The following is a 13496-nucleotide window of genomic DNA, read 5'->3' on the forward strand; positions in this document are numbered from 1 at the left end:
ACATGCTGTTTTTTGATGGATTGATTCAAGATACTGAATAGAATTTTAGTAGCTTAACTTGGCTTAGTTTGTTCAAAGAATGTCTTTTTTTTTCTTCCTTGCTCATTTATTTAATTGTAATTACAAAGTTTTCTTTAGTTTATTTTAAAGAATTTTTTTGTGTGATTTTCTTGTGCCTTTTAAATGTTACAACATACAGTTATTATTACATTTTATTTTCAACTGTGAAAAATCAAGATTTATTGCATTCTCAGTGTATCATTAACTTTCCTCTTCAAACTTCTTGTCATTGATAATTAAAAATGTAAAGTTTAATAAATTTATTTCAGCAATAAACTGATTGGTCCTGATATTGAGAATAAAGTTCGAGTGACTACAGCAATTACAGCTCTTCTACAGGTAAGTACAGTATACATTACTTTTTAATGCAAACAGGTGTTTATTATGACATGTTTCTACAAGTGTAAATATCATCAATGCTGGTGTTTACAGACTGTAACTTTATTATCTCAATATTTGCTTTTACAGCTTTGTGAAAAGCTGTCGATATCTAAAAGTTCACTAATCCAGTTGAATCTAAATTAGGACACTTTTGTCAGTAACTTGAATATCAAAACATGTTTGAAAAATTCAAATTATATGAAACTAATATAAAAATTGTTGAAACAAATTAAACAACGTTGCTAAATAAATGTGTGTAAATGAACAGGTAAACTGCTAAAATTATATCATTTAGAATAACATACATTATGTATATCTCATATACCTCTTGCATCTATAACAAGTATTTCATCTTATTAAAGAAATACATTACCAAACAATGTCTGCAAATACATTTAAACCATTATCAGTGTGTATTGAGATATTGTCAAAAGTTCAACATATTAAATTCTTAAGAATGCTCCTTATGTTCCTACTTTAAAGGCCAAATTTTAAATTTATTCATTCTAGGTTTCTTTTTTCTTGATTGAAATGGATTATTTAATCTTCATTCTTGAACACTTTTATATTTAGATAAAGTATTAACATCCAATAAGATGTTATTTCTTTGCAGCATCCCATGTTCTTAGCATTGTTAGTATTGAGGTGTTGGATGTCATACACATGTTCAAATAGTTGATCATGTATGGGTCAGCAAGTCTCTTCTTCATATGTACTAAAGCACCTGCCACAAGTTACTTTATAAATCATGTATTTACTATGGCATCATTAATATAGTCCCTATATAGTGATTGTACAGTTGTTTTTCACACATTGTGTTTATTGTGAGCTAAACTTTTTCTTAATGATTTAAAGGAGATGTCTGGGTTTTGTACTGTTTTATTGGTATGTTTCATCTTCTAATTATTCTCTTCAACTTTGTGGTGACATCATCCAGTTACATATGGAATCATTCAAGTAACATGAATTTTAAATGTGTTTTTTTATTTCTACAGTTCAAGGAAACAGCAGTCATTAAAAATAAGTTCTCTGGTCTGTTTTCTTTTTGCCGACCAAAATTTCTTTTTTTTCTTTATAAATTGTCATGGTTAAGCATCTTTTCTACCTGTTATGGCATAAGTATAAGGTAGAAATTTATTGGTCTTCAATACTACAATTCAGGTCAAGGATAGGGAAAACATTACTGGTATTTTTTGCAAGCCGTCTTTTAAAGCCTGTTATTTGCATTTCCACTCGCATCACACCCCTTGCAGTAAAATGTCATGTAATTATTAGTTATGTCCATAGATTTGGTAAAGTTTACAATAAAAAAAAAAGTATAGAAGGAGTTAAGTAAAATTTGGTGACTCTTTTTAAGAAAAAATAAAGATGATACCATTTATATTGCTTGAAAATACACTACTGTTAGTTACTGAGAGATCAACAGCAGGTTTATATTAAATTCTTAGAAAATAAGCAATTTATGTGAAAATAGAACAAATTTAGTACAAATTTTATGTTGGTTTGCTTGTTAGATGAACATTTGCCAGACACTTCATAGTAGAAAAGTATATTCTTTTTTTCTCTCTCTCTGCTTTTTTTGAAATTTACTTTTTAGCCAATTTAATCTGGTTAATGAATTTCCATTTTCCACTTTACCTACATGTGGTCTCTTTATACTGTTGACTCGTATAAATTCTTTCTCATGGTCTCTCCACACTTGCACACCCCACCTCCTTTTTTTTTTCCTTGTCATTTTTACACTGATCACATGCATCTTCAATGTTTTCAGGATAAAGTAATTTTTTTTTTCCTTGTTGGCAGCAGAATATTTACAACCTGTCTCCCATTTCAGTCATGGCTTTTATTCACATCTTTTTATCATTGTCCTTAAAAACTGAAATTAACCTATCATATATGAATCACTCTGAGATTCTTCAACTTCATACGGATAACTTTTTTTGTCTATGTTGAGCTCTCCTTCCTAAATTGTGGATAACAAAAGTCAGTGCTTCAGATACCTTCCTTTACATTTACATTTTTCACTGTTCTGTCATTTCCATTGATTTGTCCATAATATATTCATCTTTCAGTTCCGTGCTTTTCCTTTTGACATAACCACCACCTTTTATGTTCTCACATCATGCATGTCTTTGCTCTGTACATACATCTTCAGGGACTTCATTTACATTATTACATGGACAACTGGCTTCTCCTGTTTAAGTTTCAGTAGGAGTTTGCAGTTTATATCTTACTTTTTATTTCTAAGATTTCTCAACTGGGATGGCTGGCTAAATTCTCCAAATATGTTAAAATTCCCATTCACTGTCTTATCCATTGGAAGGTTTCCCTTATTCTTATATGATGCAGACTTAACATTATTCCGTATAATTTTTTGCCATTTACAGTTTGATGTTGAAGGCACTTCTCTTTCCTTTTCTTACTCCATAAGAAGTTTTTTTCCACTTTTGCAGACTTTTTCTATACAAGAAGCTCTAATCCCTCTTGGTCATGCATCCATTTTATCGTGGATCAGGGTATTCCACTTCTTCTTTTACAGCATGACTTACATCTTTACACCAGTGCATCTTTATCTACTTGGAACAGTTCTTGAAACCGCCACCTTTTTGGGGGTTGTCTCCAGAGAAGCATTCACTGTATGTCAACATTCTGGAGATAACTGTTTCTTGTTAAGTTTGCCAACTTTATTTTCTCATGGTTGTCTGACCATCTAAAAATAAACTTTGGATAACTCTACAGAATTTCCTACATCAGCCATTAGAGAAGCATTCCCAGTAGACTGGATTTTCTTAACTGGGCCTGTGATTTTTATATTTGGCCTGTAATGTCCCAAGGATTTAGAATCTGGTGAAAATTTTTTTTTTCTCGACTGGACAGGATCTATCCATTGAGTAGCTTTTACAACATTTGGTATTTCATTTGTTTTAATCCATCCTGGGGGACCTTTCATATTGATTTTAAGTCACCCAAATGTTGTGACTGATGATACTGTGATCCATGTTTGGTTCAATCTCTCTTTTTGCCTATCTTGCTTTCTTCCTTGAGTACTATAATTTGCAACAACACTTCACAAGTTTCTTTGATTGTTCTTCTGTGACTGACTCATTTGTGGTTTCCATTTCTTTTCTGCTTGTCATCTGGGGAACTATTTTCTTACCTCTTTAGAGGTTTCTCACAAAAGGTACTTTCCATCTGCTGACAACTTATAGCTGTTGCTTGATCTTTGCTTTGCCCATCCAGGAATTTGTCTTGTTTGCTTCATCCTTTTATACCCCACTTAAATGTTCTTGGTAGTTTTTGTCCTCTCTATCCTGGTATATAAGCCCCTCATTCAAATGATATAATCAATTTTTCTAGACATAGCATTGGTCACAGCTTTCTCTGATGAAGTGTTGTGCTTCATTAGGTTCTAGATTGTAGTTTTGGTGTAGCTTTGTGGGTGTCCAAATTTATTTTTTAGCGAATTTAATCTGGTTTATGAGTTTCAATTTTGGGGGATGTAAAATTTATTCATTGGCAACTAAGTTATGAGTCAGATTTTATAACACTGTTTGAACTGACTCTCTTGTAAGATAAACTATACAGTAATAAATAAACAGTTTTGATACTACAGTAAACAAATGTTCATAAAGATTCATAATGCATTCATATTTATGAAAACTTGTTTACTATAGTATCAACAGATATATTACTAGGGAGGTTTTTATTTCTCTGAAGAGATTTGCAGTAACCTGGACACCATCCGATTACTAGATATAAAAACTATAAAATCGTTGTAACAAAAACAATAGCATAACAATTATTTAAGCAAACTTCTTTTGAATCAAAATGTTCAATAGCACAAGCAATAAAATGTCAAGAGTGCTATGTTGAAAGTGTGATTATGCTTCGGGTATATACTCAAATCTATTGGGAAAAATGTAAATCGAAATAAAACAAGATGGTAAAAGTTTATCAACTCAGTCATTTTGTTCTTCCATGAATACTAAAAGTTGTAACATAAATAAAATTGTATTTTTGAAATGATCCTAAAATGAAATTCCTGTATGTGAGCTTTTAAATACTGATACTGATGATAGAACACTACCATATATATCATTTTGCTTGTGCTTTATAATTTGCATCTAGACTTCAAGAAAAACATTAAAAAACAATGTACTTGAAGGATAAACAAAGATAACTAGGTAAAAAATAAACAAAGATGTGTCAGTAATTGATCCCTTAATTTGGAAGCCAAATCTAGGAATATGTCTAAAATGTAAAAGTTGTTTTACCAGACTTGTGATTTATTATTTAATCTGTGCACTTTGAGAACTCATGAATGGTAGACAGACAGGGAGAGCATTTATGAATAGTGTACAGTTTTTATGAGGCTATAATTTGTTGTTAAGGGATTTATGTATGATGCAAATGTGACTGAAGTGTATTTATGGTTTCATCTTTTATTTAAGAGAATATTTTAGGTGTAGGGAAAAACACTCAGCATTTTCAACATTTTATGGTAGGTTTAATTTTGATGTAGTTATGTTCAATTCTGATTAAACATTTTATATGTATTTTCATTCCAAAATGTATATGTACTGAATAATAAAACATTTTATTTTTTCATTGTATGTATTATTATATTTGGAATCAAACTAGGGTGTGGCTCAGCTTAAACTGGAAAATTATAGCCCTGTCCAGTAATGTTTGTGAAATATAAGAAGCATGAATTTTCTTGCTGTATTTTGTAAATATAATTTGTGTTTATTTCAAAAAGTACAATTTTATTGTTAAATTTTTAAATCACCTAGGGTCCTTTAGATGTTGGAAATTACTGTCTTGGGCAGCAGGGAGTGATGGAGATGATGTTAGCAATGTGCAACTCAGAGGATGAAGTCCAGCAGGTAAGAAATTATTTTGACACCTGCCACTCAAACCAATCTTGTATCTTTCAATACTGAGACAAGAATGGTTGATAGAAGTATTATTCTCAAAACTGGAAATTTAAGGTTACTTTGATAGATCTTGATGAATGAAGTTTGACACAACTTCTAAGAAGGAAAAAAAAAACTAGCTATTAGTGAAAACATGACATGATGAAATCTATATCGATTATACTTTGGTGGTACCATAATGGATATCATACCAAACTTCTTAGATTTATTCTTTATTGCATAAATGACAATTTTAATTTGAGAAATGCTAGGGAAGTCATTTTATAATGCATTATGCATTTGTTTTACCTTCAATATTGGATCTGTGCCATTAGTTTTACAAGTTATTGAAACTAGTGATTCCTTACATATGATTTCAATTCCCCTTTTTTAAGTTAACAATACCATTGTGCCCATCATTTTATGTTTTGCTGTCAATGCAGTAATCATCTGACAACTGGTATGTCAAATTGATTGGAATATCTTTGAATAAGTTCTTCACTCATCCAACCTTGTCCCAGATTAATTGCTATACTTAAACCAACACATTCACAACTACATCTAGAAAATTTCAAGCATATTTGATTGCTACTTTGTTACATCAGTTTATTTTACATTTCCAAGATAACTTCTCCATTTTGGTTCTCATGGTCCCAAGTCATGAGTTTGTTCCAGCAAGGCAGAACTCAAAGATGGTGCCAAATGTTTGTCTAATTAAAAATATCCAAACCCTTCCAGAACAACTTTTTTTTTTTTTTTTATCTATGTCTGCTATATTTGCTTATGTAGTAGGTGTTAAATAATCATATTAATTGTATTATGCTTCCTAAGCAAAGGAAAAATACAACTTTATTTTAGGCTACAAGGTATTTTCTCTTGTATTACTTATAGGTATTTAAACTTTTTTCATGTTTAAGTTTCTTTCTTCTCCCTCCTTTGGTCACTGGTCATAGGTCATGTCATCGAGTTTATTGACTCATATTCAAAATTTTATTGATCTGCTATTTTATGAAGGTATATGAATACATTTGGTATCAAATTATTGATTATAATTCAAATTTTAATATTATATATATGTTCTTAATTTAAAAGTAAATATTTAAAAAAATCCTAAACATGAGTTTCATGAGTAAGTTTGATGTAGCATTGGCTCAAATTAGATAACTGTCATGTCCAAATGCAAAATCTATAGTTTCCTGAGAATTAGGAACTCAAATTACTAATATTAATAAGCTAGGGTATAAAGTAAGAACCTCCTGTCTTTTCTGTTTGCTGAAATATTGCTATATTTCCTGTATCAAACACAATGGCCCCACTCACCTCTGTCTATTTTTGGAAAGACTTGCTTATGTACACCTATTTCTGGCTTTGTGAATACAAATCAAAAGCTCAGAATGTCTCCCTTGTGTTTTTGAAATATGTATGCCTCAAGTTCGTTTTTTTCATGGGAGATTACAGGCTGCTAAGGTAAGACTTGTGAGCTTGAAATTTCATATTTTTTTGGACCCAAATATAGTTTCTTTGCTAAGCATGATAAAATGTAGTGGAATACTGTGGCATTGATATAATAATTTCTGATTTGTTATTTTAAAATGTGTATATAAAATGTAGAAAAAGGTATTTCATTTAACATCCTCCAAGTGCAAAATTTAAACAACCTTCAACAAGGAGCAAACTAAAAAGTTCATAACTAGAAGGGATAATTGCTTTCTATAATTCTTTTTTCATTGTTTCATGTTTGACAAAAAATAACTGAAGTTTAAGAACATATTTGTAAATAGTAATAATGTATCTACATGTATAATATATTATTATTGAAATGTGAATGTATTTTACAAGCTATTAGTCAACAAAAACATAGCCAGGACCAGTCAGCTTGTAAAGAACAGTTTTATATTCTTGAATACATTAACATGAATACATATGCATTACATAATTATAGCTTCTGTGATGTTAGCCAGCAATGGCTGGAAGGTCTTAATACTTAAATCTTAATACTTTATTCTACAACCTGATCCCACCTAGCTTATAACAGTAGAGTTAAGGGATGTAATATATATTATTTTCACATAATGTATTCTAGCAGTTATAAACTAGCTATCATGTTGTCACTTTATTCTTCTCTTCCAAGATCTGTAACTTGTTTATTTTGTAACATTCATAAGCTCTGAACCTAAACTTGTCTCTTTCAATAGTCTTGTTCAGGTGGCACAGCATCTTGTCTGCAGACTCACCATGCTAGAAACCAGGTTTTGATACCCATGGAGGACTGAGCATAAATAGCCCAATATCTAGCTTTATGCTTAATTCCAAACAATTAGGCAGTCAGTCTTGTTCAAATAAAAGACAAATTTTTCAAGCATCACTTCTTGTGAATTGTTCTTTTTCTTTTTTACCTTCATGAAATCTTCAACTTTTGGAATGCCATCTGCTATATTTGTTCCCATTTCACCTTGTTAGGTTGGCCATTTATTGTCAAGGTCAGTCAGTGCTGCAGTAACTTCAGTGTAGTTTGGAATGAACTTGCTACAGTATCATGTTGACCCCAGTAAGGATCTGACTTACTGCTTGAAAGTCAGAACTGATGCATCTTGTATGTGGGTTAGCATCTTCTCTTGTATGGCTATATGTATGTTGTTGACCTTGTGCCCAACAAAGTTCAACACAACACAGTGTAGGCCTTAGATGATTGGATGGCCAGACTTACTTCCTTTACTCACCTTAACCACTCTGATAGTCTTCAGATGGTCTTCTTACCTGACTGTGTGTGTCACAACGTTGTCCACATAATGTTCGATGCAACATCTTCCTCATCATGTAGTTGAATGTTGCTACTCAGTTGAATAACCCAAATGACATCCTTTTGAATTGGTAGCATCCATCTGAAGTCAAGAAGGCTGTCTTCTCTTTAGATTCTATCTCCATTGGGATCTGCCAGTAACCTGTACTGAAGTTGATCTTTGTAGTTTTGTCTTTATAGTATCTGGGTTTTCCACAGGTTTATCATTGAATTTTATGACAAGATTCAACTTCCAGAAATCTGTGCAGATGCAATTTGATTCATCTCTCTTCTTCAAGATTATCACTGGTGAACAGCTTTTAACATTAAAAATTCCACACTGGCTGGTTCACTTACTATAGGGTACATTTCAATGAAAAAAGAGAGTTATTTAAAGCTCTGGATACAACTATGGTAGCCAACAGTGTAACAAACATTTGTACATTACACTTCCCTTATTTCAGTATGTTAGCATATGTTGAATGTGTACTGTTTATTGTTGAAATTTATTATTAACAAGTGACAGACACCTACTGTAAAGAATGTAGCTCAAATATGCATATAAAACCTGGCAATTATACCTTACACTAGTTTTTTCAAAGCAGAATTTTTGTTGTTGTACTTCATGTAAAACCCATAATGTTTTGTACATTCTGCTAGAATTATTTTCACAATGTTCTAATAACTATCACCATACATTATAAAATTTCTGTTGATCTATAAAATGTGGATAATACATGGTATGGATTAGTTTCATGCCAAAGAGTTATAAATGTCATTGGATGCTGCCACCATCTGATAGGTAAAGCAGGATTTTTAGCTGGAAGCTGGCAACATCCACTTGTGTTTAAGGAGTTAAATTATCCCAGTGACACAGAGGTATGTCTTTGTACTCACACTGCTAGAAACTGGCTTTCCATATATGTGGTGGGCAGAGCACAGATAACCTATTGTGTAGCTTTGTGTTTAATTCAAACAATTATTAAAGAGTTAGGAAACTGCCTTAGGCACTCCTTTACTTATAGTCCTGTATTTTGCTTGTATTATGGAGTTTTTAATTTTTTTTTCTCTTTATATCAGTGTCACATAAGTGAGCCTGTCTTCAATTTATCGTCTAATAAGCTCAGACTTTATATTCCTCTTGTAGAAATTGTTGGAATATTTCTTCCATAAACTGATCATTTTTATTTATAAGATTTATTCTCCTTATCGTTAAAGATGATAACCATGTATCCTAGTCAAACTATGTAATATCATACAACTTTACTTCGTTCTTTGAAATTTATAGCAGTGTTTAACTTGTATTATTATAGTCTAGATTAAAGTTGAATCTGAAGGATAAATTTACTGTATATTTGGAAATTACTTTATGTATGTTACATAAATTTTCCATAACACCAAAACTGTGAAATTTGCAAACGTATAATTATTACCAACAATAATATAAATGGTGGAAATTGTATTTTTCTTTGTGAAAACAATGTTAAGGAAGTGTTTATCAATAAAAACTGAAAGCATCACATAGATAGTTTAATATCAAAAGTATCTAAATTTTTAAGAGTAATTATGTCAAGTAGATACAACATTGGTCAGCTAGATTGCTAATATATAAAATGTTTAAACTTATTATAGATCTCTAGGATATTTTTAATGTTGACTACATTATATCATTATGCAACTAAATTTCAAACAATCTTTTATGATTATCTCTGCTAATGCCTTCAGAAAAGGGAATTATTGATGTACATAAAAGAGAGAAAAACATGGTTTGATAGAATGTCATATTTTATATGGCATTATCATAAGTTATGCTTATTTTAAGGATGTTTAGGGCACTTGAAACCTGACAAAAAAGATTCTATGATCATATAACAAAAATAAATATGAGATTTTGGATTGAATAAAATGATAATAGTAATAAATTAACTCTTTATTAGGTTTTTGTTTTTTGATTTATATGTTACAGTTTCAGCTGAATAAAGTCATGAAATGAAAGTTATAATCTCAGAATTACTTTTATCATTATTATGATTATGTTACCTTATATTTTGCATTTCTAGAAAGTTGCAGTAGAAGCTATTGTTGCTGCAGCATCTAAAAAAGACAAATGTACCAGTATTATTTCCATGGGAACAGGTATCTTGAAGAAACTCTATCAGTCAAGTAACGATCACATTAAAGTTCGAGCTCTGGTGGTATGTGGTTATTTTTTCATTTAATTGCTTATTAAGAAAGAAATGATTGATGGAAAATTTCACTTAAAAACAGAAATTTGCAATAAAACAATTATTTGTTTTAAAGCTTTTTACATTTTGTTTTTTAATAACTTATTTAAACAAGGGTCATGCTAGTATTGTAATTATACCAATTGTGATTATAGACAAAATATTTACCATGGGAAAATATAATAGTTCTGCTCAACCTAATTAGTATTAAAGTTTTACTAAATGGGACTACATATGTTTTTCATGCCTAAGATTTTTTACTACATATAGCTGATGTTTTTCATAGCTAAAAAGTTTAAAAGAATAAAATATCCATGTTTATCAAACCTTGCATGTTGTATTGCATGTATGTGTTTTTACACATGGATTGTTTTGTTGTGGGGAAATCAACTAAGTTTTTGTATTTGACATATTCTACTACTACTGTTTTACTAGATGGGACTGTATATAATTTTATACCTGACATGTTTTACTGAATGGGATGGTATATGTTTTTTTATGCCTTAACTGTTTTATTACAGTGGACTATACATATTCTTACATGTGACTTTCTTCACTGTATGTTCTTGTATATTTTTTTATGATTGACAAGTTTTGCTACGTGGGGCTGTGCATATTCTCTGTACCTTATGTTTTACAACATTGGATTGTATACGTTTTCACATCTCAAAAATTCTGCTACATGGGGCTGTCCATGTTTTTGTACCTAACATGTTTTACTGTCTTTTCTTTCTTGCAAATAATCTACTTATCTTCATCTAACCTGTACCCAGCTCTTTTGCAATGTTCCTATGCTTTGATATTTTGGCTATTAACTTCTATTGTTTCACTTTTGAACTCATTTTTTGTTTTAGAACCTTCTCATTCAGAATGCTTTTATTTCAGGGGTTTGCCTCCCTTTCTTATATCTTTATGACCTTTGTCTTACCCATTTTCATTACTGAAAAAGTATTTTTGAAGGTGTTCCTGAACTTTGTGGACTTTCAGGTGGAGGGTGCTCTCCAACAATCTTCCATTGTTTCCCTGGTTTTCTGACTCACTTGTCCATGTGATTGCTCAGTCTTCTACTCATCCCCATGAGTCTTGTTTTTTGCTCTCTTGTATCTCTTTGTGTTTTCCATTCCTGCAGAATTGACCTTTGTAAATCTCGGTGATAACTCTCCTTTATAGCCTTCCACTTAGCTCTGGTTCCATGTGTGTTCACCTTTCATACTGTTAAATATGCACAACTGTGTCATTTAAATATGAAAGTTATTTTTTAGATAGCTTTAAAGAGTGATTGTTAAATTTAGTATCTTCAGAAGAAATATGTTGCAAGTTTGTTTGCATAACTTTGTACAAATAGTATTTTCTGTAATTTACTAGTTGGTTATTGTTGTTTTGTTTTGTCAAGTTACTTGAACCTTATACATTTTTCTCACTTTTTAATTGATTATTGTTACATCAAATTGTCTCATAGTTTGCAGAAAGTTCTAGGCCTCAGTTAGGCAATATATATATGAAGCTCAAGATACAACTATGGTAGCTAACAATTATAGTGGTAAATTACTGTGATTATCATAACCTTGTTTCATAATAACAGAGTAGAGGACAATAATTTGTTCTGTCATAAGATGTTCTAAAGTATTTAAAGCTGTGGATACACCTGCGATAACCAGTAGTGTAACAGATTTTTTTGTGCATACTTTTGGCTTGTTTTGAGTATATTACTTCAAAACAAGTGGATTGTGTGCTGTCTGTTTATCATTGAAATTTATTGTCAACATGTCGCAGACACTTACTGTAAAGAATTGCAGCACAGTAAAACCTGTCACCCACTTTACCTACATGTGGTCTCTTTATACTGTTGAGTCGTGTAAATTCTTTCTCATGGTCTCTCTACACTTGCACACCCCCACCTTCTTTTTTTTTTCCTTGTCTTTTTTACACTGATCACATGCATCTTCAATGTTTTCAGGGTACAGTAATTTGTTTGTCCTTGTTGGCAGCAGAATATTTACAACCTGTCTCCCATTTCAGTCACGGCTTTTATTCACATCTTTTTATCATTTTCCTTAAAAACTAAAATTAACCTATCATATATGAATCACTCTGAGATTCTTCAACTTCATACGGATAACTTTTTTTGTCTATGTTGAGCTCTCCTTCCTAAATTGTGGATAACAAAAGTCAGTGCTTCAGATACCTTCTTTTACATTTACATTTTTTCACTGTTCTGTCATTTCCATTGATTTGTCCATAATATATTCATCTTTCAGTTCCGTGCTCTTCCTTTTGACATAACCACCACCTTTTATGTTCTCACATCATGCATGTCTTTGCTCTGTACATACATCTTCAGGGACTTCATTTACATTATTACATGGACAACTGGCTTCTCCTGTTTAAGTTTCAGTAGGAGTTTGCAGTTTATATCTTACTTCTTATTTCTAAGATTTCTCAACTGGGATGGCTGGCTAAATTCTCCAAATATGTTAAAATTCCCATTCACTGTCTTATCCATTGGAAGGTTTCCCTTATTCTTATATGATGCAGACTTAACATTATTACGTATAATTTTTTGCCATTTACATTTTGATGTTGAAGGCACTTCTCTTTCCTTTTCTTACTCCATAAGAAGTTTTTTTTCACTTTTGCAGACTTTTTCTTTACAAGAAGCTCTAATCCCTCTTGGTCATGCATCCCTTTTATCGTGGATCAGGGTATTCCACTTCTTCTTTTACAGCATGACTTACATCTTTACACCAGTGCATCTTTATCTATTTGGAACAGTTCTTGAAACCACCACCTTCTTGGGGGTTGTCTCCAGAGAAGCATTCACTGTATGTCAACATTCTGGAGATAACTGTTTCTTGTTAAGTTTGCCAACTTTATTTTTTCATGGTTGTCTGACCATCTAAAAATAAACTTTGGATAACTCTACAGAATTTCCTACATCAGCCATTAGAGAAGCATTCCCAGTAGACTGGATTTTCTTAACTGGGCCTGTGATTTTCATATTTGGCCTATAATTTCCCAAAGATTTAGAATCTGGTGGAAATTTTTTTTTTTCTCGACTGGACAGGATCTATCCATTGAGTAGCTTTTACAACATTTGGTATTTCATTTGTTTTAATCCATCCTGGGGGACCTTTC

General features: G+C 31.4%; 1 protein-coding gene across 3 annotated transcripts in view; it reads left to right on the forward strand.

The window, feature by feature from the left end:
- unc-45 (unc-45 myosin chaperone) overlaps positions 1-13496 on the forward strand; it is a 156953-nt gene that overhangs the window by 74328 nt on the left and 69129 nt on the right. For all 3 annotated transcript variants that reach the window (XM_076488685.1, XM_076488684.1, XM_076488683.1), the window contains exons 9-11: positions 330-399; positions 5235-5327; positions 10197-10331. In XM_076488685.1, coding sequence (XP_076344800.1) covers positions 330-399; positions 5235-5327; positions 10197-10331 — 298 coding nt within the window. The remainder of the gene's footprint in view (positions 1-329; positions 400-5234; positions 5328-10196; positions 10332-13496) is intronic.

Source organism: Tachypleus tridentatus, chromosome 2 (genome assembly GCF_004210375.1).
Source record: "Tachypleus tridentatus isolate NWPU-2018 chromosome 2, ASM421037v1, whole genome shotgun sequence".
Lineage (NCBI taxonomy): Eukaryota > Metazoa > Arthropoda > Merostomata > Xiphosura > Limulidae > Tachypleus > Tachypleus tridentatus.